Source organism: Rattus norvegicus, chromosome 2 (assembly GCF_021556685.1).
Source record: "Rattus norvegicus strain SHRSP/BbbUtx chromosome 2, alternate assembly SHRSP_T2T, whole genome shotgun sequence".
NCBI classification, from domain to species: Eukaryota; Metazoa; Chordata; class Mammalia; order Rodentia; family Muridae; genus Rattus; species Rattus norvegicus.
This window is the reverse complement of record NC_141535.1, coordinates 198492063-198515230: the sequence shown is the minus strand read 5'-3', so window position 1 is coordinate 198515230 and position 23168 is coordinate 198492063. Positions and strand designations below refer to the sequence as shown.

At 44.1% G+C, this 23168-nt stretch overlaps 1 protein-coding gene across 2 annotated transcripts in view; it reads left to right on the top strand.

Moving 5' to 3' along the window:
• The first annotated feature begins 238 nt into the window (after positions 1-238).
• Gpsm2 (G-protein signaling modulator 2) overlaps positions 239-23168 on the top strand; it is a 53076-nt gene continuing 30146 nt past the window's right edge. Inside the window, 5 exon segments of one of the 2 annotated variants that reach the window (NM_001191962.2) lie at positions 239-497; positions 13354-13657; positions 19709-19930; positions 20348-20483; positions 22626-22768. In NM_001191962.2, coding sequence (NP_001178891.1) covers positions 13602-13657; positions 19709-19930; positions 20348-20483; positions 22626-22768 — 557 coding nt within the window. In that variant the 5' untranslated portion in view covers positions 239-497; positions 13354-13601. 2 annotated transcript variants of the gene reach the window in all.

The following is a 23168-nucleotide window of genomic DNA, read 5'->3' as shown; positions in this document are numbered from 1 at the left end:
AAGGAGAAATTCAAGGACAATAAGCTTCTAGTTAGTGGCGGAGGATCTATCCGGAGCATAGGAGGATCAAGCGTTACAGTCTGGGAAGCAAACCCATAGATCTTTAGAAGGAGGGAGCCCTGGCTCGTCTAGCTCCTCCCTCCACCGGTCTGGTCCCGCCCCTCCGGTGCCATTGGCCGGTCCAAAAGACGCGGGGCGTTGTCAGTTTGAATGGGAGAGCCTGGAGCTAGGCGCAGGCGCAGAGGAGCTCAGGCGCTGAGGAGACCTAGCTGACGGTGAGACCCTCCGAGAGGCCAGGGGGAGTCCGAAGCTCTGGCCCACGTGACCTTCCGGGGGCGGGCGCCGGGGGCGCGGGCCAGCCTCCCGCGGTGCCCCTGCTTGGCTCGGCGTCGCCCCGGGGACCAGCCTTGGGGAAGCGCGGCGATCCCCAGTCTGCGGTCGGAGGCGCTCATCCCTGAAGCGGCTCCGCGTTCCCAGGAGCCTCCCGCCGGAGGGAGGTGAGCGGAGCCTGAGGGGTGACCCAGAGGGTCGTGTGGAGGCGTGTGGCGGGGTCTCGGGACCACGGAGGCTCCACGGGCTCCGGTGACGCTGGGACCCCGGGGCTCCGCAGGGGGCTTCGCACCAGCGCTCGGCTGTGGTCCTCTAAGTGAGGGGAAACTGGGCATCGGGGTTCTGCAGACCTTGGAAATATTTGCTGGGATGCAGCGACTTCACGCGTTTTCCGAGCGTAACAGACAGTGGATAAAGCGGAATCCCAGGCAGGTCGTTGGTCCCGGGTCTCCAAACCAGACAGTTTTGTCAAATCACATTTAAACTCCTGAACTTTTCGGAGCCCAGACATCGTTTTTATACTGGCAGGCGAAATCGATAGGTCTTTGCAACCAGTTTTAAAGCAAGAGTAAACTGTTGAGACCTTACCCCTAAAGCTATAAACTTAATCTTCAAAAGTGGAAAACTTAATTTCCTTGTTTTTTAGTAGTAAACAACTAGGTAGCGGTTAACTAGTATCATTTGAACTCTGTTGAAACGAGTAATGATGGAAAATTTTATTTGCCTTAATGCATAATTTAAAAGCACTGTAGAATTAGAAGAGGTGAGTTCTTGACTTTCCTCGCGGTGTTGTGTGTTGATTGGAGTGCTGTGTGTTTTGTGTTGTAAGTTTTTATCACCAACGGAGCAGAGTTTTCAGACTACCTCTGTGGAAGGCTAAACTGAAGATTTTTCCGGCTTGTTAGTAACCATCGTGATTGCTTCTGGTAAAGAGCACTTTTGCCTGGGGTTTCTATATACTAGAGAAGCGATTCTTTATGCAGAAGTACAAAAGCAAAGGTCGCTGTCGTTTGGTGTGAGGAGGGGGACTCGGATGCCTGGCCAGTTCTAGGCATTCATAGGCCCCTCTTGCAAACCTATTTCTAACCTATAATTCAGTGATTGGCCTGGTTATGAACTTAGGGAGTGTGGGCTGTTGGGGAAGCATGTCCCACAGAAAAGTAGTTTAACTGAATTTTCATTACGTCAGGCATACAATATTACAAGTATGTTTTAAATGTAAACCTGAGATTTAATTGTAGGCTAATTACAAAAGTAATGGAATATAGTGGGGCTCCCACACCTCACCGCCTCTATATATGAATCTGAACCCTGAGCCATGCGAACACTAAGCCAAGAGTTCTATCACTGAGGTAATTCCAGATCATCTATTTATTTGAGACCTAGTGTTGCTAAGGTTTTAGGGCTGGCGTGGAACTTGGAATCCTCCTGTCTCAGCCCAGTAGCAGGGATTACAGATGTGCACAAATACCACCTGCTATGAAATGGCTGGCTGACTTTATTTTCTCCCTCTCCCTCTCCCTCTCCCCCCTCCCCCTCCCCCTCCCCCCTCCCCCTCCCCTTCTCCCTCTTCCTCTCCCTAGTTCTGACACAGGGGGTCTCAGATAGCTCAGTTTGGCCTTGCACTCTTTGATACTCATTTCTCCACCTTCCCAGTGCTGTGATTACAGGTATGCACCATCCATGCTTAGGGTCAAATCCAGGGCAGGTGCATGCTAAGCAGAAGCAAATCACATCCTCAGCCATTACCTTTCTTATCCATAAAATACTTCAAGATTTATCTAAAAGAAAAAAAAAAGAAAAGAAACAAACAGAGCCCCCCCAGCTGTGGGCATTTTTTAAGACTGTGTAATTAATAGGTTGCTGGTGGGATTGGAACCGCTGCCCAGTCCCAGCACCAGCCGCACTGCACTGAAATCGCCCCATGTCTCCGGATCCCATTTATGGCACATTATTTCTACTTAAACCCACGTGTACAGTCAGTGGTCATTAGGAAGTGTGGAGGAATATTTCTACCCTCCTAATGATTGGTCTTGCTTTTTGTGTGTTCTAAATCAGATGTTTCCACATCTTTTAACCTTTCTAAAAAACATAGAACATCATTTTCTTAAATCTGCAAGCCTTCTACCCTGGTGAGCAGAAATGTGTTATAAACGCTCGTTTCTGTACTGTTACGGGTTCTTTTTTTATCTTTTGCAGTCTGGTGGTTGAACCCCGTTTCTTACCCTCACATGCTTCCTACTCTGCTGAGCTACACCCCCAGCCTCAGTCTCAGGCTCTTTCTCAGGCAAGCAATGGAAGGACGATTGTTGGACATCCGTGATGCACAGAACCGTGCGCGGCTGTTCTGAGTGGCCAGAGAGGCTCCGGAGTCAGTTCTGAGTTTTTCTGCAGTGTTTTTCACCACCTTCTCCTCACCCTGCCCTGTGTGATGCTGCCTGTTTCTGGTACTGTTTCTTTGTTGGAAAAAATAATAATAACCCTACAAGGTTCTCGTTGTAGAAATATACTGCCAAACAGGAGCCTCCTCCAGACAGTGCAGGCCTCACAGTTTGGTCCTGTTCTCTCCCACTCCTGACCAGTGTGCCTTCCGGGAGCAGTCTGCACACCCCACCTCTTGGCTTTTGCTTGAGTTACTTCCCTTAAATAGAACGCCTTGCTCTGTTTGCCTAATAAGTTCTACCATCCCTCAGAGTGCCTGCAGTACACATCTCCTTGTTTCCACAGAGGGCTTGGGATCTTTCTTTATCCTTCTTAATCAGAGTTCTCATATAAGCTCATAAAATTAAACTGAGTAGAAACATCTCCTTCCATAGAGGGTAATTAATAATTTGTTTTATATTTAAGATTGTGTTATATGTATTTTTTCTATAAGAAATTCTATACTCACTTTCTAGAGCCCTTCTTTGGTTGGGTGTAAGGTTTTGCAATTAGGGTTCATTTTTGCCTTAAAATGTTTGAAGTCGGTGCTGCCTCTTTAAGAGAACTGATTTCGTGCTGTTTGCTGAGGAAGGGCCAGTCCTTTTCAGTTCCACTGTTCAGCTCTTAGGTTGTCACGGACATGCATTGACTGAGTAAGGTTGACGGTTGAGCACCAATGATACAGTAGCCTGTATTATCCTCAGGGACTCTCTGAAGACCTCCAGTCTTGAGAGCTTGAGAGGCTCCTAGGCACTCTTTGCCTGTGTGAACATACCTATGATAATAAACTTAAATTAACAAAGTGAGAAGTTAACAGTAGCTAGTAATAAAATAAAGCAGTTATGGGCTGGAGAGATGTCTCAGGGGGTTAAGGATACTGAGGGAACCTGAGTTTCAATCCCAGCATCCACATGGCAGCTCACAACTGTAGTAAGATCTGACACTCTCACATTGGCATACATGCAGGTAAAACATCAATGCACAACATAAATAAATAAAGCAACTGTAACAATATACTATAATGAAATTGTCATCATCTCTACTCTTGTGGTTTGAAGCCATTATTAAATAAAATAAGGATTGCTTGAAGGAGGACTTGTGACATCTACAGATCAGGATAGTTACTGGTAAGTGACTAACAGGGCAGGTAACGTATACAGCATGGATACACTGGACAGAGAATGATTCACCTTCTTGGTAGAACAAACGAGGGCATTTCATCATGCTTCTCAGAATTGTTCATAAGTAAAGTCTTAAGATATATTTGCTTTCTGGAATTGAGCATGTAATAGTTTTGGGGTACCATTGACTGTAGGTAATTGAAACTGAAAGGGGAGGTTACTGCTGAGAGAATTACTGTGATAATGAATGGCTGTGGGCCATGTTTTCAAATGGCTTGCTAACTACTTTTTCTTAGAGTTGAATACTTCCCATTTGTCTAGTTAGAGTTTTACTGCTGTAAACAGACACAATGGCCAAGGTAACTCTTATGAGGACAACATTTAATTGGGGCTGGCTTACAGGTTCAAAGGTTCAGGCCATTATCCTCAAGGCAGGGAGCATGGCAGCACCCAGGCAGGCATGGTGCAGGAGGAGCTGAGTTCTACATCTTGTTCTGAAGGCAAATAGGGAGGGCCTTAAAGCCCACGCCCACAGTGACACATGTCCTCTACCAAGGCCACACCTCATAGTGCCACTCCCTGGGCCAAGCATATTCAAACCATCACACCGTTGTTGACTAATGATTGTTCCTTTTTTTCCCCTCTAATAATAGTAGTCATCGGGACTATTTTATATTTATTTCTTTGAACTCTTATGTGTTTGTCTAATTTGTGTGGTCTTTAAAAAAGAATTCAAACACATCTTTACTAAAAGACTACAGATAGGAAAGGTAACGACATAAATATGTAGTTTTTTTCTTTTTAGAAATTGGGCTTAGTTTTTGCTTTTTGTATTTTTAGATTACAACCTTCCCTGTGATCTCTTGGAGTTGTTTGTTTGTTCGTTTGTTTTGTCATAATAGTCCTTTAGAAAGTACTCAATAGGGGTTGGGGATTTAGCTCAGTGGTAGAGTGCTTGCCTAGGAAGCGCAAGGCTCTGGGTTCGGTCCCCAGCTCCGAAAAAAAGAACCAAAAAAAAAAAAAAAAGAAAGAAAAAGAAAGTACTCAATAGATCATTATGTTTAATTAAAATTTAGAATGTTTTTTAAAAAAGTTTCTGGAGTTTTTGCTGGTGCTATGTAGATAACTTATAAAGAGCCGGGACTCAGTGGAGAATAGGATGGCCTGCTGAAGTGTATGACCACATTTATTTTGTTAACTTGGATTGTGTCAGTTAATAGTAAAGCTACACTCAGCACTTAGATATCGATGGATAGTATATCCTGAGTTAGTCCACCACCAGCTCATAGCATTATGCGTATAGTCTGATTATATTACTGGCTTACAGAGTCTGTTGGATGAAGAATGAGGAATTCTATTTATTTTTACTCCTAGGGAAATTTCTTTTTAATTTTGCTATTGAATTACTTTATTAAATTTAGATTTCAAAAAGAAAAAAGAAGACCGAGAGTTCTTTAACAGTTTTTAGCTTTAAGGATGTGTGGAAATGCAGGCTGTTGAATCCCACCCTGGAAGGGATCACAGTGAGAGGAGATAAACTCAGGAGCATCTATCGCTCAGACCTTTCTTCCTCCCAGACCTTTACCTATTTGTCAGATTTTCTCTATCTCTGTCTTGAGATATTAATTTTTTAGCTATTATTGATGAAGATATGCTTTGTGAAGTACACGTTTAGCACATGTAGGCTGTCCAGTCTTTTCCTTCCACGGTGTAGTTTAATGTAATCCAGTTTACCTTTGCCATGGACACCGTTACTGTTTCACTGGTCCTAAAGTTCTGTCAGCTCAGTTCACTGTCAGCCTCAGCCCCTGGCTTGCCTCGTGGTTCTGTCTTCACTTTCCTCTGATGACACGTTCCACGTCACGGCTGTTCTTGGGCTTGATATCTCTCTTTAGGCACTGGTTCCTCATGTAGTACTGTGTTTTAATGTCAAGTAAGTTTTGCCATTGTTGACTTGAGCTTCTTTACTGACTGAGCACACTAAATTCAAACCTCTGTTACCTTTAGGACTTTGCATACCATGTCCTCTGCCTACGGAGCAGGCAAATATGCTCCTAGGTCCCCTAGACTAACATCCTACTCTTTCCTTTGTGGGTTTTTTTTTTTTTTCTAAATAAAAAGTTTGAGGTTCTTTTAACCATGCGTATATGTACCTGTGACAGTGTACCTACAGGCAGGCACCTGTAGAGGCAAGAGGTGTCACATCTCCTAGAGCCAGAGTGACAAGTGGTTGTAAGCCCCCTGACATGCATGCTGGGAATCAGACTAGGATCATCTGCAAGAATGATAGACTCACAAGTGCTGAGCCATCTCTCTAGCTCTGTGTGTGTGTGTGTGTGTGTGTGTGTGTGTGTGTGTGTGTGTGTGTATCTGTTTGTGTGTGTGTGTGTATGTCTGTGTGTGTGTCTATGTGTGTGTGTGTGTGTCTGCATGTGTGTATGTGTCTGTGTGTGTCTGTGTGTGTCGGTATGTATCTGTGTGTGTGTGTGTGTCTGTGTGATTCTGTGTGTGTGTGTGTGTGTCTGTGTGTATGTATGTGTCTGTGTGTGTATGTGTGTGTCTGTCTATGTGTGTGTGTGTGTGGTGTGCATGTGTGGTGTGTGCATGTGTAGTGTGCATGTGTTTGCAGGTGTCTTCTCAAGCACTCTTCCCACTGATCCATCACCCACATTCCACTTCCTTAAGTAAGAACACTTACTGGTCTCTCGATTTTGCAGGTATTGCTTTTTTTTTTTTTAACTTGCTGACTTGTTCCACTTATCTCTCAGATAGAGTTTGAATAGAGGTAGATTTGAAGAGGGAGCTTAGGATGTAGCTCAATAGCAGAGCACTTGCTTAGTTAGCATGACTGAGGTTGTATGTTCAGCCGTCAGCACCAAGGTGGGGTGGGGTAGATTACTAAAGTCATGTCTGTTTACAAACACATAATTAGACACAAAATGACCTAGGATTGAGTTTATTCAAGAACAGGCTGGCTTTTTAAAAATTTATTTATACACTCAGGATTTTATTTCCCTCTCGGTCTACCCTCCTACTGTTCCACATCCCACACCTACCCCCCCCCACCTCCACTAGGGTGTCCTCACCCTAAAGACCACCCTGCCAGACCTCTAAACTCCAGTCTCTGGAGGGTTAGATGTATCCTCTCTGACTGAAACCAGACTGGAGAGTCCTCATTCCAACTGGTGCATGCTTCCTGGTTGGTGATCCAGTGTCTGAGAGATCTCCTGGGTCCAGGTTAATTGAGACTGCTGGTCCTCCTACAGGGCTGCCCTCCTCCTCAGCTTCCTCCAGCTTTTCCCTAATTCAACCATAGGGGTCTGTTGTTATAAAAATATAAAAAATAAAAAAAAAGTATATCGTTGTTTTTTACCTTGCTAGGCCCGCACCACAGTGCCCCAAGATATCTGCTAGATATCTTGGCGGAAACACATCCCAACCTCGACGCAGCGGCCCAGTGTCTCCAGCCACCACACACTTTCCTACACTCAAACCCTCACATAAAAGAACACAACACAATAATCTTAGATCCAATTGATAAGATATAATTGCCCACTTAAACATACAAAGCCCGGTACCATCCATCCCTTGAGAACATTAATAATAACCTGCAAATACACAGAGCGAGATCTTTACATCAGCTTCCATTGTCCTGCCATGGCCTGCCTCTCCCCCCCCCCCCCCCCCAATGACAGGCTTCCTTCTATCCTGTACCTGCCCCTCACCTGTATTTTACAAATTCAATGGGGAGAAAGTTCTGGTGAAGTCATCTGATTCCTGAGTAGTGACTAGGCCGCTGTCCTTGGGGCAGTGGAATTAGCATCAAAATACAGATAATTCCCGGGCAAACCACAACAGGGGTCTGCAGCTTCTGTTCATTGGTTGGGTGCACATATCTGCATCTGACTCTTTCAGCTGCTGGTTGGGTCTTTTGGAGGACAGTCACGATAGGTCCCTTTTTGTGAGCAGTCCATAGCCTCAGTAATAGTATCAGGCCTTGCTCCCCTTTTTCCCCCCTCTTGAGCTGGATCTCCTTTTGGGTCTGTCCCTGGACCTTTTTTTCTCCGGTTCTTCTCCATTTCCATCCCTGCAATTCTTTCAGACGGAAACAATTATAAGTCAGAGTTTTGACTGTGGGATGGCAACCCCATCGCTCCCTTGATGCCCTGTCTTTCTGCTGGAGGTGGGTTCTACAAGTTCCCTCTCCCCACTATAGGGCATTTTGTCTAGGGTCTCCCCAACCCCTTTGAGTCCTGATGGTCTCTCACCTCCCAGGTCTCTGGTGCATTCTGGAGGTTCCCCCACAACCTCCTACCTCCTGAGGTTGCCTGTTTCAATTCTTTTCTGCTGGCCCTTAGGGCATCCCTCCCCCCTTGTGGTTGCTTTTTTCTCCCCCGCAAGGGTGTCTGAGGTATCCTCAATTGACACCTTCAGCTTGTGGACCTTTTTGAGTTTTGTAGACAGTATCTTGGGTATTCTGTACTTTTTTTTTTTAATCCACATATTAGTGAGGACATACCATGCATGTCCTTTTGGGTCTGAGTTACCGAACTCAGGGTACTTTCTAGTCCCATCGTTTTGCCCAAAAAACTTAGATATCCTCATTCCTAATGGCTGAGTAGTATTCCATTGTGTAAATGAACCACATTTTCTGTATTCATTTTTCTGTTGTGGGACATCTGGCTTGTTTCCTTCTGGCTATCACAAATAAGGTCGCTGTGAACATAGTGGAACATGTGCCCTGTGGCATGGTGGGGCATTTTTTGGGTATATTCCCAAGAGTGATATTGCTGGGTTTTTAGGTAGATTTAATTTTCAGATAACCTCCAAATTGATTTCCAGAGTGGTTGTAACCAGTTTGCAATCCCACCAGCAATGGAGGAGTGTTCCTCTTTCTCCACATCCTTGCCAGCATCTGTAGTCACCTGAGGTTTTGGTCTCAGCCATTCTGATTGATGTAAGGAGGATTCTCAGGATCGTTTTGATTTGCATTTCTCTGATAACAAAGGACTTTGAACATTTCTTTAGGTGCTTCTCAGCCGTTAAGATTCCTCTGCTGTGAACTCTCACTTTAGTTCCACACCCCATTTTTTGTTTGGGTTGTTTGGTTTTTTGGTGGTAAGCTTCTTGAGTTCTTCATATATTTTGGCCCTCTATCAGATGTGGGGTTAGTGAAGATTTTTTCCCAATCTGTAGGTTGCCGATTTGTCTTTCTATGTCCTTTGCCTTACAGAAGCTTTCCAGTTTGATGAGGTCCCACTTATCAATTCTTGATCTTAGATCCTGAGCCATTGGAGTTCTGTATAGGAAATCCCCCCACCCCCGTGTCAATGACTTCAAGGCTCTTTCTCACTTTCTCTTCTATTACATTCAGTGTATCTGTTTTATGTTGATGTCCTTTGTCCACTTGAGCTTTGTGCATGGTGACAAATATGGGTCTATTTTCTTTTTTTTACATACAGACATCCAGTCAGACCAGCACCATTTATTGAAGATGCTTTCTTTTTTCCATTGTATATTTTTGGCTTCTTTGTCAAAGATCAAGTGTGCGTAAGTGTGTGGCTTTATTTCTGGGTTAAAAGAGGCTGTTTTGACACTGTACTTTATCTCTTCCGTAATTACCATGATGTGCATGTGTTACTAGAGCCTGTGCTCTGAATTCTGATATAGCAAGACCTTACTTTGAGTTTGTTCTTGATTATTCATACATAGTCCCACTTATATTGATAGAAATGTTAAAACTAATAGAAGTTGAAGAATTTGAATATTGTGCCTTAGAGGCAATGAATAGACTGTAAAAGCTTACAGAGTTTAGATGGCCTCACTTGGAGGTAAGAAAAGTAAATTATCTAATGAGTGTTGCCAATATATATACATTATTTTAAAAAAATATTTATTTTATGCACATAAGAGTTTTGCTTGCATGTATATATGTGCACTGCAGGCAAGTCTGGTGCCTGCAGAAGTCGAAGAGGGCATCAGATACCTTGGAACTGGACTTACGGATGGTTGTGAGTCTTCAGAGTGGAATGGAGCTTGGGAATGGACCTCAAGTCCTCTGCAAGAGCAACAAGTGCTGGTGACCACTGGGTTATCTCTCCATCTGCATTCATGTGGGCCTTTGAATGAAAGAAGCGGACTGTCCTTTATAGATAAATTCGTAGATGCTGAAAATGTAGCTGTGTTCCCTCTGCTCCCCACCCCCATCGTGTACTTTGTGAACTTTTGTCAGTGGAGTAAAGCTGGGCAGGACTTCCAGTCTACAATGGTTGTGACCTTGGACAGTACCTGAAGTCCACCAGCTGCGTCTGGGGCGCTTCCCTGTGTGAATTGTTCATCAGAGTTATATGGGAAGCAGAGGTACATGCCATGCCACTTCCTTCCCTGTGCTTTCCGTGTGACCTTGGTTTTCGGAGCATCGTTGGGAGGTGCTGTGTGTGATTACTGCTTCCTGCAAGTGACAGCTTCTCACTCTTCTTTCGGAACTCTCACATCCATTTGCAGTTTCTATCCTTAAAATGTCTTATTCTAGAGAACAGTATTATAATAACTGTCGTGAATGTAATTGGTGTTTTATATGTGTGTGTGTATGTGCGTTTATATATAATGGCTGTTTCCTTCTAGTATTATCTATATGCATATACCCAAATGTAGTGCTAAATATGAACCAGTTGTTAACTGTGCATCATGGAACATAGCGAACACATAGCTGGTTAGAGCAAGTGGATCACAAGTCAAATGGCCTGTTTGCTGAGTGGTGTTGTCAGGGCTTTGAATCCCAACATCAGGAGGCAAAGGCAGGTGGATCTCTGTGAGTTCAAGGCCACCTGGTCTACAGGGTGAGTTCCAGGACAGCCAGGGCTGCACAAGAAATTCTGTCTTGGAAACAAACAAACAAAACAAAGTCAGCTATAAGAGCACTGGTGTAGCCGGGGAGGACTTGCCTTGAAAGAGGAGAGAAAATAACATGCTACCAGTTGTTACAGAGTGTAATGCAGATTAACAGTTTACTTAGGAGGCCTTTGTGGGGAGCATACATTCAATCTCAGGACTTTAGAGTTGGAGGCAGGAGGATTAGCAGTTTCTTGGCTAGATAGGGAGTTAAGGCTAACCTGGGCTATATGAGATCCTAGATTTAAAAAAAAAAAAAAATCACACAAATCAGTCACTAGTCATTCAGTCAATCAATGTGGTTTTATGTGCAGTTTTCATCAAGTAAGGTATTTAACAATTTCATTTGTGTGTGTTTGCTAATTCGTTAAACATGGAGACGTCTTAGATGTATGAAGTAAACATGTTCAGTTACTAGTTAAAAGTTGGAATTTCGGGGCTGGGGATTTAGCTCAGTGGTAGAACGCTTGCCTAGGAAGCGCAAGGCCCTGGGTTCGGTCCCCAGCTCCGAAAAAAAGAACCAAAAAAAAAAAAAAAAGTTGGAATTTCATTATTATCTCATAGATGACAAGATATTTAAATGCAACTTAATTTTAAGTTAGACTGATCCAAATACCTTTCCTTGTACCTCATTTTATAAATGACAGTCTAAACCTCACAGCGAATAATAGACAGCTGGCTGCCCTTTTAGCTAGTTGTGTAATCTAGATGCCATCGTTCTGAGCAGCCACACTAATCCCCTTCAGTCGTGTATTTAAAAGGAAGAAAGATACACAGCGGGATTTGGGGATGGGGAGGAAGAGAGTTGTTGGCCTAATAGCTGTGACTTTTCTTTTCATCTTTAAGTTACTGCTTCCTTTGTGGGAGGAGAGAAGGAAGAGGAAGAAGAATAGTGTATGTTCCTTACATGCCAAGCTGGTTGCTTATCTGAAAACCTCATTTCCTCGAGGAGGCATTTCAGGTTCCCAAGGCTGAGCCCACCTCCCCTTACTGCTCTGCCACTGGCACGAGTTCCCTGCAGCTTGGCTTGGTCATTATTTACAGTCCGGCTGTGCTGTAGCCGTTAACACAGTGGCTATGTGGGAGAATTGGGTTTCATTGTAGACGGCAGCGTGAAGAAAAACCTGGACAGATGGGTAGAAATGAAAAGCCTGCTTAAAATAAGAGACAGCGGGGCTGGGGATTTAGCTCAGTGGTAGAGCGCTTACCTAGGAAGTGCAAGGCCCTGGGTTCGGTCCCCAGCTCCGAAAAAAAGAACCAAAAAAAAAAAAAAAAAGAGAGACAGCCTCGAAGTAGGACTCAAAACAAGCAACAGCCTTCACCTTTTGCAAATGTGGTAAAATGTTGGACAGTCTCCCGTGTAAAGGCTTATTTACAGTGCTGAAGTTCTGGGACTTTACAGTCGCATCTTTATTTCTTTTCTAGTTTCCATCTCTCGCTGGTTTCTGTGGTACATCTGTCTGGGCACAGGGCATCTCTGGTCGGGACTTGTGCTGTTTCCATCTGCTGATCGGTGCCTCTAAGTCTGAAGGCTGCTCCACCTTTGCCCCTCAGATCGTATCTACGACTGTTTCCTTCTGTGCTCCCATTACATCTGTTAGAGCCTCTCTTTTCATTCCGTCTTGCACCCACTGCTCTGTAGGATTTGTTTTTATTATTCATCTAATTATTTTCCTCCCTAACTACATCTACTCTACTGCCAAGTTAGTAACCAGATGATTAATAATCAATCTTTGCGGTGATTCATCTAATTAATAGTAAAAAATAGGAATAAAATTCTTTACAACCCAAACGCCCATCAACAGCAGATGGAAAAATACACGTGCTGTATAATGGAGTATTATAGGAGATAAAAACATGCTAATTGGAGCTGTGGGGAACGATGATTCAAGTGACTCTCAGAAACACAGTGTTGAACAAAACCATAGAAAGTGAAATGTGTTGCTTAGGGCTGTGCACACCTGGCGGTGAGGTTAAGATAAGCAAGAGAATGGTAAACAGAGTCCACTCAGAGGTCATCTGACAGGAAGTGAAGACAGTGGAGAAGTTGGAGCGCCAGGAGAGTCTCAGGGCAGGAGGGGTGCAGGTTACCTTATACTGGGTTAATTGAATACTTTGTTGCCTCATATATACATATTTCCTAAATTCTTTTTGTGTCTATTTAACATTAATGCAACTATTTTAAAGAACTTAAATATACTTGCAAATTAATGCAAAAATAACTACCAGTGTGGTACTATCCTCGAAAGAGCAGATTTACTGAGTTTTGTTGACTTATTTAGACAGTTGTTGGGTTCTCACTTGATTTGTTAATAGCGGTCTTTAAAAGCTCAAAGTATCATGATTTTTTTAAAGATATTAATCTGATACATTGCTTTTCCCATCATTCCCATTATAGTAATAATTACATAAGACGATTATACTCCCAACCAGTGAAGTGCACTTCTCAGCGTAATCTCCTAAAGTCGTGTCCGTGCCTTCCTGGTGACAGTCCTGTCTGTAGGCCATGGCGTTAGCTGTGTGACTGTGTACAACTCAAGTTACTTTAGGTTAAGACTTCCAGCAAAGCGTCTTGTATTCCTTTTTGCAGAAATGTTGCTGAAGCGCTGCTGAAGGGGCCACAGATGCAAGGATTTGGGACACGTTTGAACCTTTAAGCTGTCTGACATTGACCTCCTTTCATTATTAATAAAGAAGAAGCAGGAGCTTAGGATATATTAACACCAACTCATTAATGTACTAACCGGACAGTGCTCTGCAAACCCCACTGCGCAGTAAAGGACTGGACTGGCCCAGGACACAATCATTTCGCATTTCCTCAGCTTATAATATGACTGGATGGAGGGAAATTTGATGAGCATGAGGGAAGACCATTCCTTTCATGTCCGCTACAGGTAAGACTGCCGCTCTCCAGTGCATGCTGTTCATCTGTTTAGATGTGCTTTTAATTCTTGTCCATTTCAAGTTTTAATTTCAAAGTTCTCAAAATATAGCAACTAGATTCAGTCTGTTCTGTAAGCAGAGTTTTGTGGTCGTGGAAAGTCGTGTATACTTTTGTGGGAAAATGGCCATAGAGACTGTACTGTAATTTATTAATGCTCTCTGGGAGAATTTATGAATAGCTGCTCTATATTTTGTAACTTGTGCATTGTAAATACAAAAATGGAATCTATTTTAAGACTCGTGGGTAATAATAGGTGGACAAGCTGCTGTGACAGTTTTTAAGTGGCGATCTTTCAAAACAGACTAGTGAAACAAAGTGGGAATGAGCAGGTACTTTGTAAACATGGAAATCGACAGCCAACCTGATGTTAGTAATGAAACACTAAGGACATTTCTGCAGAATAGGAGCAAGGCAAGCATTTCTGTTGTTATCTGACATTTATTCTAGAAGTTCTAGTGAAACCAGGAAACAGTCATTTAATAAGCTGACTATGTAACAGAAGATTCATCCTCAAAATGTGTTAATGAAACAGACACCAGCAGCTCATAGTGGTGGATAGAGTTCAAATCAATGTCTGTCTTTCTCTGTTTCTCTTTTACTAGGAATTGAACCCATGGCCTTGTGTATGGCAGGCACATGCTCTGCCACTGAGTTATAGTCTTGGCACTTCCTGTGTGAAGGTGTTTGTTATTAAATCATCCATGTCTTAACGTGTTTAATAGGAGATTTATACTGTGAAACAGACAGGTTGGGTTAAGGCAGTGCCAAGAAAAGTTGTATTCTCTCCCCCCACCCTTTTCCCCTTCCGTGTGTGCACGCGTGTATTATGTGCCTGTGGAGGCTGGAGGACAACCTCCGTGTCATGCATCTGTGTGTGCTGGGGGCAGAGCTGTGTGTGCTGTACAGTTAGAAGTCAGAAGTCAGTCTGTGGGAGTTGGCTCTCTCCTTCCACAGTGTGGATTCTAGGGATGAAACTCAGGTCATCAGACATAAGCCTAGAACTCATGTCCTAGCACTTTCCTCACGTGACCATCTCCCCCCTTCCCCCGCCCAAAAAGGACATTTTAATTACAATTTTAGAAATCTCAGGCTGGTGAGATCGCTCAGTGGAAAATGCACTTGCAGCATAAGTTGGTGACCTGAGATTAATTCCCTGGTGTGCACATTGCCTTGAGAGAACTGACTCTCAAGAGTTGGCCGCCCTGACATGCTGTGGTACATGTATGCAAGTGCATGTGTGCCTGCATACAAACACAATGAATAAATGTACCTTTTTTAAAAAAGTCTGAGGTATGTGGCTCCTTCCTGTAATCCGACTCAGGATTGAGGCAGGAGCATTGTTGTGAGTTCAAGGCCAGCCTGAGGTATACCGAGTTGTAATCTAGGCTATAGAGAATGGAAGGCATTCGAGCTTGGACACGCATTTAATGTGAAGTACTCTCACGCTAACCTTGGGCTGTATCTCCCCAGACCTGAACTTTAACTTCCTTTTTTTTTTTCCCACACTCAGTCATGAGTACTTAGATTCATCTGCCCATCTGCAGCCTTCCCACCCTGCACTGGTTCACCCGCCCAGTGTTCCCCACTCAACTCACCTTCAATTTGCCACTTGGGGGCTCAGTGAAAACAGAGCTGACTGAAGCCCAGAGTGGCCCCTAGATGCCTGGGCACAGCCAAGCCGAACACCTGCCTTTGTGCCGAACGCTCGCCTCTGTGGTCTCCGACTTGCACTTGGAGCTCTGCACATTGTGCTTGCTGCTCTGTGTCCAGTGCTTTTGCTTACACTGTGCATGGTGACAAATCCCCTTCCTGCTTTCTTGGCCTTGTTAATTGTGCTCAATACCTGAAAGATTCAACCCAGAGACTGCAGATAGGAACCTTTTCTAAGCTCCTTAGTTTGTTCACATGGTGACCCGTCCATTCTCCTGTCTGACCGTCTTTCCTTCTTTACTTTTCCCTCATTTCTTTGGTTGGTAGTGCCTCAGGCAGCCCAGTTGTTTGCTGTACATGCCTGTTGAATGTTGTTGAACATGGCTGTCAGATGAACCAGGGATGTTTATCTGTCTGATTGTTGTGAAAACTGCTACACACACCCTCTGATACAGAATAAGAACTATAGATAAGTTGAAAAGGTTTGGACTCCTGCCTGAAGGACGATCTTAGCTTTGTTCTTTTTCCATCACAAGTCACACCTGGTTGGCACGTTGTAGCTATAGGACTTCATCAAGGAAGGACTTGTAGCTCTCTGTAGTAAAAACGCACCAAAAACATCCCTGGCTTCTTTAGCACTCCAGGGACCCTGCCTCTGTCTTCCAAGTCCTTAGTCATGTTAAAAATACGTTTAGTAGTACACATTACATATTTATTAAGGAAATTACACACATTGTGGAATTTACTTCAAAATATTCTGGTGAGCTTAGGAGTAGAGATGAACTACTGATCAGATTGGTAACTGAAGTTGAAAGATGGATATGTTATATTCATTACATTAGCTTTTATGGTTTTATATTTCTTTGGGACCTATCCTCGTCCGTCTTTATCACATAAATAATAACCACTTCAATATTTTGATATTATAAAAGTAACGTATGCAGAGGACATAGCACAGACCCATGCAGGTTCTGTGATTGTCACTTCTATCTCTGAGCCGCTATGAGCCCTGATTAGTTGATTCTTAGTTGATTGATTCTGCTGGTATCCTCAAGCCCTCTGGCTTCTACACTTCCCGCAGGGTTCTCTGGGCTCTGAGGAGAAGGGCCTGATCGGGGGAGATCTCCAGTTTGGGCTTTCTTCACCTAATGATTGGTGTGGTCTCTGCATCTGCTCCTGTCAGCTGCTGGCAGAAGCCTCTTGGACAGTTGGGCCAGGCTCTTATCTGGACTTCTGGCAGCCAGTGTGGTCTCTCGAAATGTAGAACTCTATGATATCATTTTGTCTATAGTTAAATTTTGTTGACTATCATGTCGTTTGGACTGATGGTATCATGTTGTATAAATAAACGAGCACACCCAGAAGGTCATGTATCTGGACTAATGACACGCCCTGTGTAGGGATGTTTGCAGCATTTGCTTTACATGGTGTAGGCCAACACAGCTCTCACTTGTAATGTCTTCCCTATGAATCAGTGTTTGTCTCTGATGTCCTGTGACTTTCCGTGCTCTCTCTCCCTCTGTGAAATCATGTGCCATGTATGGTGGCATATCATTTATTTATTTGTTTTATGTGTGTGGGTGTTTTGTATACTAGTGTTTCTGAGCGCCATGTGCCTAGTACCAGAGAAGGCCTGAAAGAGGGTATTGGATTCCTGGGACAGATAGTTATGAGCCTCCAGGTAGGTGCTAGGAATCAAACCCAAGTCCTCCAGAAGAACATCCAGTGCTCCTAATCACTGAGCGTCTGTCCAGCCATGCCAGTTACCGTGACCAGTATTCTCCCGGTGGACACTTGCTAGCAATATTTTAATGCTATGAATCTCCTTGCATAAACATCTGAAATTCTGGAAATTAATTCTGAAGTTCTGTTCCTAGAAGGGAAAATGCTTGATATATATTTTACACAATTAGAATATTTGGTTAAAATTTTAGTAGGTAGATTTTATATATGTGTATATGTATATATGAGTACACACACACACACACACACACACACACACACACACGCACACTTACTTTCTCTTTTCCAAATGGTTCCCTCTGATAATTCTTAGATGTTCATCAGTTTCAGTATTCAGACAAACACAATAGGCCACATCTAGCACCTTCCTTATAAAGGGAAGTCTTCAGTTGTGAAAGACAAGAATAAGCTTTATTAATTTCAAACCTGCATATACAGAAATGTAAACAGCTGTTTGAGGTGGTGCATGCCTGTGATTCCAGCACTCTGGAGACAGACAGGAGAATCTCCAGTTTAAGGCCAGCATGGGCTACATAGTGAGGCTGACTCAAGATGAAGAAAAAAATGAGGAAAAAAATCTACAAGTATAACTGAGTAAATATCAGCACAAGACTGGATCGGGCACCAACATTCCATCATGGACTGGGGAGGGGCTCCTGAGACACCCCCCCCACCTCTTCCTGAAGAGCTGTAGTCAGTTAACAGTTGCTGGGAGACAGGGAGTCACTTTCCCAGTGTTGTAGCCACTGGTAAGGTGCCCAGCTCAAGTAAAGACCCACTTACTCATGCTCTTTCAAGCAACTCTAAGTTCAGTAGGGCACCAACATCCCCCACACCCGTGAAGCTAGGACAACTGCTTATTGGGAAGAACGTCAGGGCAGTGCAGGGAGGGGATAAGAGAGGATCCGGGCATGAGTGCGCCGTCTACCTGTGTGGTGAGAGGATAAACTCTAAGAATATAGCTAGCTACAGTTCTGATTGGACTGATTTAATCTTTCCATGTTCTTCCTCCGTCTAATTGGTTTCATCTAATGTTGAAACAAAATGTCAGAACCTTGAATATCTTGAGTTGATTTTATAAGCTCATGTGTCAAAGGCAACATTACTGCTATAGAACAAGCACTAGACATTGGCTAGGTCTTTAGAATTGTTAAGACACCTGAGTGTAAAGTTGAACGGTACCTGTTACAGATTGCAGGTAAGTCTCCTATTGTAAATCCAGAGTCAGCATTGGGGCCTGCAGCTGACTGTTAATCTGAGTCCTTACTTTTTGTAGCTCTGTCAGATTTATTTTCTACTTTTACAAGTCCATTTTAGTGCATGATCCTAAGGACAGCCTGGTAGGTCACTTTCAGGAAGTCCAACCATCTCCTATGACAGTTTCTATTGCTCTAAAGGTCCCACCCTGACAAGACTGGCTGGCCAGCAAGCCTGTAGACCATAGCCTTTCCATTGCCAGGATGACAAGCATCTGCCACATCTGGCCTTTTTCCATGGGTCTGGGGAATTAAACCACGTCCTTATGCTTGCAAGGCAGGTGCTGTACCAGCCAAGCCCTCCACCCCCTGCTGTACCAGCTAAGCCCTCCATCTCCACTTCAGTTATTGGCTTCAGGAAGCTCCTTGACCTTTAGTTCTCTGGTGAATCAAGATATTTGGTTCCTTTATTCTTTTAGACTGTAATTGCTTGTGTGCTGGTAAAAAATGGAAAGGGAGTGAGGTGTGTGTGCGTGCATGTGTGTGTCTCTGTGTGTGTGTGTGTGTCTGTGTGTGCATCTGTGTCTGTGTGTGTATGTCTATGTCTGTGTGTCCCGTGTCTGTGTGTGTGTGTGTGTCTGTGTGTGTATGTCTGTGTGTTCGTGTCTGTGTGTGTGTCTGTGTGTCCGTGTCTGTGTGTCCGTGTCTGTGTGTGTGTGTCTCTGTGTGTGTGTGTCTGTGTGTCCGTGTCTGTGTGTCTGTGTGTGTCTGTGTGTCCGTGTCTGTGTCCGTGTCTGTGCGTGTGTGTCTCTGTGTGTGTGTGTGTGTCTGTGTGTGTGTGTATGTCTGTGTGTTCGTGTCTGTGTGTGTCTGTGTGTCCGTGTCTGTGTGTCCGTGTCTGTGCGTGTGTGTCTCTGTGTGTGTGTATGTCTGTGTGTCCCCTGTCTGTGCGTGTGTGTCTCTGTGTGTGTGTGTGTCTGTGTGTCCGTGTCTGTGTCTGTGTGTGTGTGTGTCTGTGTGTCCGTGTCTGTGTGTCCGTGTCTGTGCGTGTGTGTCTCTGTGTATGTGTATGTCTGTGTGTCCCCTGTCTGTGCGTGTGTGGTGGATGAGACTGAGGTAGGTAGATGGAGTGAGGGATGGGTGGGTGGATGGAAACACTGCTTTAGATAGCCTCACGAGTAAAGTGGGTCACTCTACACGGGCCAGTTAGAACAAACTCTGTCTAAGAGACTTCTGAGGCTCAGAGAAATCTGAGTAGGCACATTAGCTGGTGCTACGATTAAGTAATTAGTTTGTAATTCAACTAAGTCTTGGCTTGATTAGGAGTAGCCACAGAGTCCACATTCATTACAGTATTGGGAGTTAAAATCACTGAGAGAGTTGTAATGCGTCTGTCATATATAATTTTGCAGAATGGAAGCTTCTTGCCTCGAGCTGGCCTTGGAAGGAGAACGTCTGTGTAAATCAGGGGACTGCCGCGCTGGCGTTTCGTTTTTTGAAGCCGCGGTTCAAGTTGGAACTGAAGACCTGAAAACGCTCAGTGCTATTTACAGCCAGCTGGGCAACGCTTACTTCTACTTACATGACTACGCCAAGGCGCTAGAGTACCACCACCATGACTTAACCCTGGCGAGGTGATTTCAAACTTAAAACCTTCCACTCACCTAGAAAACCAACAGTGTATTCGGAGTGTTCTAACTGATGACATTGCTTTTGAAAACTTAACTTTTGGGGTTGGGGATTTAGCTCAGCGGTAGAGCGCTTGCCTAGCGAGCACAAGGCCCTGGGTTCGGTCCCCAGCTCCGAAAAAAAAAAAAAGAAAAAAAAAAACCTTAACTTTTAGGCAGAACAATAATGGAGCAGCCCTAGACTTTAATGCATGAAAATTAACTAGAGAAAGCTGCTTCAGTTTTGTACTTAAAATAGGTTCCAAGATGTAGCATTTTATCTTGGGTTGCTTGCTCTCTAGGGAAACTGGTTTTTTACTTCTTTGTCTGTTAAGTTTTAAAAATAGTTTTTAACATCATTTGTTTTTCAAATGTATTTCCTAGGACTATTGGAGACCAGCTCGGGGAAGCAAAAGCCAGCGGCAATCTTGGAAACACCTTGAAGGTGCTTGGGAACTTCGATGAAGCGATAGTGTGTTGCCAGCGACACCTGGATATCTCCAGAGAACTTAATGACAAGGTAGCAAAGATGGTGGGCCAAGTGATGGCGGCTCCACGGAAGTCGTTCTATGTTGTAGCACGACTTCCATGGTTTGACTGCAGAAGAAGACATTCATAGACAAAAGTCAAAGAGAGGGGCTGGGGATTTAGCTCAGTGGTAGAGCGCTTACCTAGGAAGTGCAAGGCCCTGGGTTCGGTCCCCAGCTCCGAAAAAAAGAACCAAAAAAAAAAAAAAAAAAAAAAGTCAAAGAGAAAACAAAGGGGATTTTGTTTTGTTTTGTTTTTAAATAGGAAAAGCAAATAGCAAAAGATCCTTCTTTGTGAGGGAAGTCATGTGATTGACTTTCTATGGATGGGCACTGGGGACCCTCCTTTCCTTGACAATTGATGTTATACACATGGAGGCCCATGAGATGGCTCACTGGGTACTGACAGTTGCTATGCAAGCCCGGTGCCCTTACTCCATTCCACAGAACCCGCAGAGGGCTGGAAGGGGTGCACACCACACACACACACACACACACACACACACACACACACACACGGTAATGCACATTAAGTCGATACATGGAATAAGCACTTCGAACACACACACACACACACACACTCACACACACACACACACGGTAATGCACATTAAGTCGATACATGGAATAAGCACTTCGAACACACACACACACACACTCACACACACACACACACACACGGTAATGCACATTAAGTCGATACATGGAATAAGCACTTTGAACACACACACACACTCACACACACACACTCACACACACACACACACACGGTAATGCACATTAAGTCGATACATGGAATAAGCACTTCGAACACACACACACACACACTCACACACACACACACACGGTAATGCACATTAAGTCGATACATGGAATAAGCACTTCGAACACACACACACACACACACACACACACACACGGTAATGCACATTAAGTCGATACATGGAATAAGCACTTCGAACACACACACACACACACACACACACGGTAATGCACATTAAGTCGATACATGGAATAAGCACTTCGAACGCACACACACACACACACACACTCACACACACACACACACACACACACGGTAATGCACATTAAGTCGATACATGGAATAAGCACTTCGAACACACACACACACACACACGGTAATGCACATTAAGTCGATACATGGAATAAGCACTTCGAACGCACACACACACACACTCACACTCACACACACACACACACGGTAATGCACATTAAGTCGATACATGGAATAAGCACTTCGAACACACACACACACACACACACACACACACACACACGGTAATGCACATTAAGTCGATACATGGAATAAGCACTTCACACACACACACACTCACACACACACACTCACACACACACACACACACACCCGGTAATGCACATTAAGTCGATACATGGAATAAGCACTTCGAACGCACACACACACACACACACACACTCACACACACACACACACACACACACACACACACGGTAATGCACATTAAGTCGATACATGGAATAAGCACTTCGAACACACACACACACACACTCACACACACACACACACACACACACACACGGTAATGCACATTAAGTCGATACATGGAATAAGCACTTCGAACACACACACACACACACACACACGGTAATGCACATTAAGTCGATACATGGAATAAGCACTTCACACACACACACACTCACACACACACACACTCACACACACACACACACACACACACCCGGTAATGCACATTAAGTCGATACATGGAATAAGCACTTCGAACGCACACACACACACACACACTCACACACACACACACACACACACACACACGGTAATGCACATTAAGTCGATACATGGAATAAGCACTTCGAACACACACACACACTCTCACACACACACACACACACACACACACACGGTAATGCACATTAAGTCGATACATGGAATAAGCACTTCGAACACACACACACACACTCACACACACACACACACACACTCACACACACACACACACACACACACACACACACACACACACGGTAATGCACATTAAGTCGATACATGGAATAAGCACTTCGAACGCCCTGGCCTCAGATTCCCGAATGTGAGCTTTTTTGATGTCTCCATCTAGGTGGGAGAAGCAAGAGCTCTCTATAATCTTGGAAATGTGTATCACGCCAAAGGGAAAAGTTTCGGCTGCCCAGGTCCACAAGATGTAGGAGAGTTTCCAGAAGAAGTGAGGCTCGCCCTACAGGCAGCTGTGGAGCTCTATGAGTGAGTACAGTGGGCCCTGCGGGAGTTTTCACTCAGTAGATTTCCAAGTTTGTGAAAGATAGAAAAATTCTGAGCCAGTTAACTCGTAGTAGGTTCACATGCCTTTCCTCCCTGTTTGAAAGTAGCCTAATCTACATTCTGAATTCCAGTACAACATATTGTGACCCCATCTCAAACAAATCTGCAGTTTCCCTTAAACTGCAGACCAGTGCCCCTTAGTGGTAAAAGCAAAAAATATCAGTGCTTAAATTTATCTGGGGTAAACCAAGTATTTGACCAGTAGAACTTCCTAGAATTGCTTTGCTATAAGGCTTCAAGATCGTCCCTTGATGACTCTCAATAAAGATGTGTAGTTAATGTTTTAGTGAACAAAGAATTCCAGCTGTTTCGCAACTGCCCT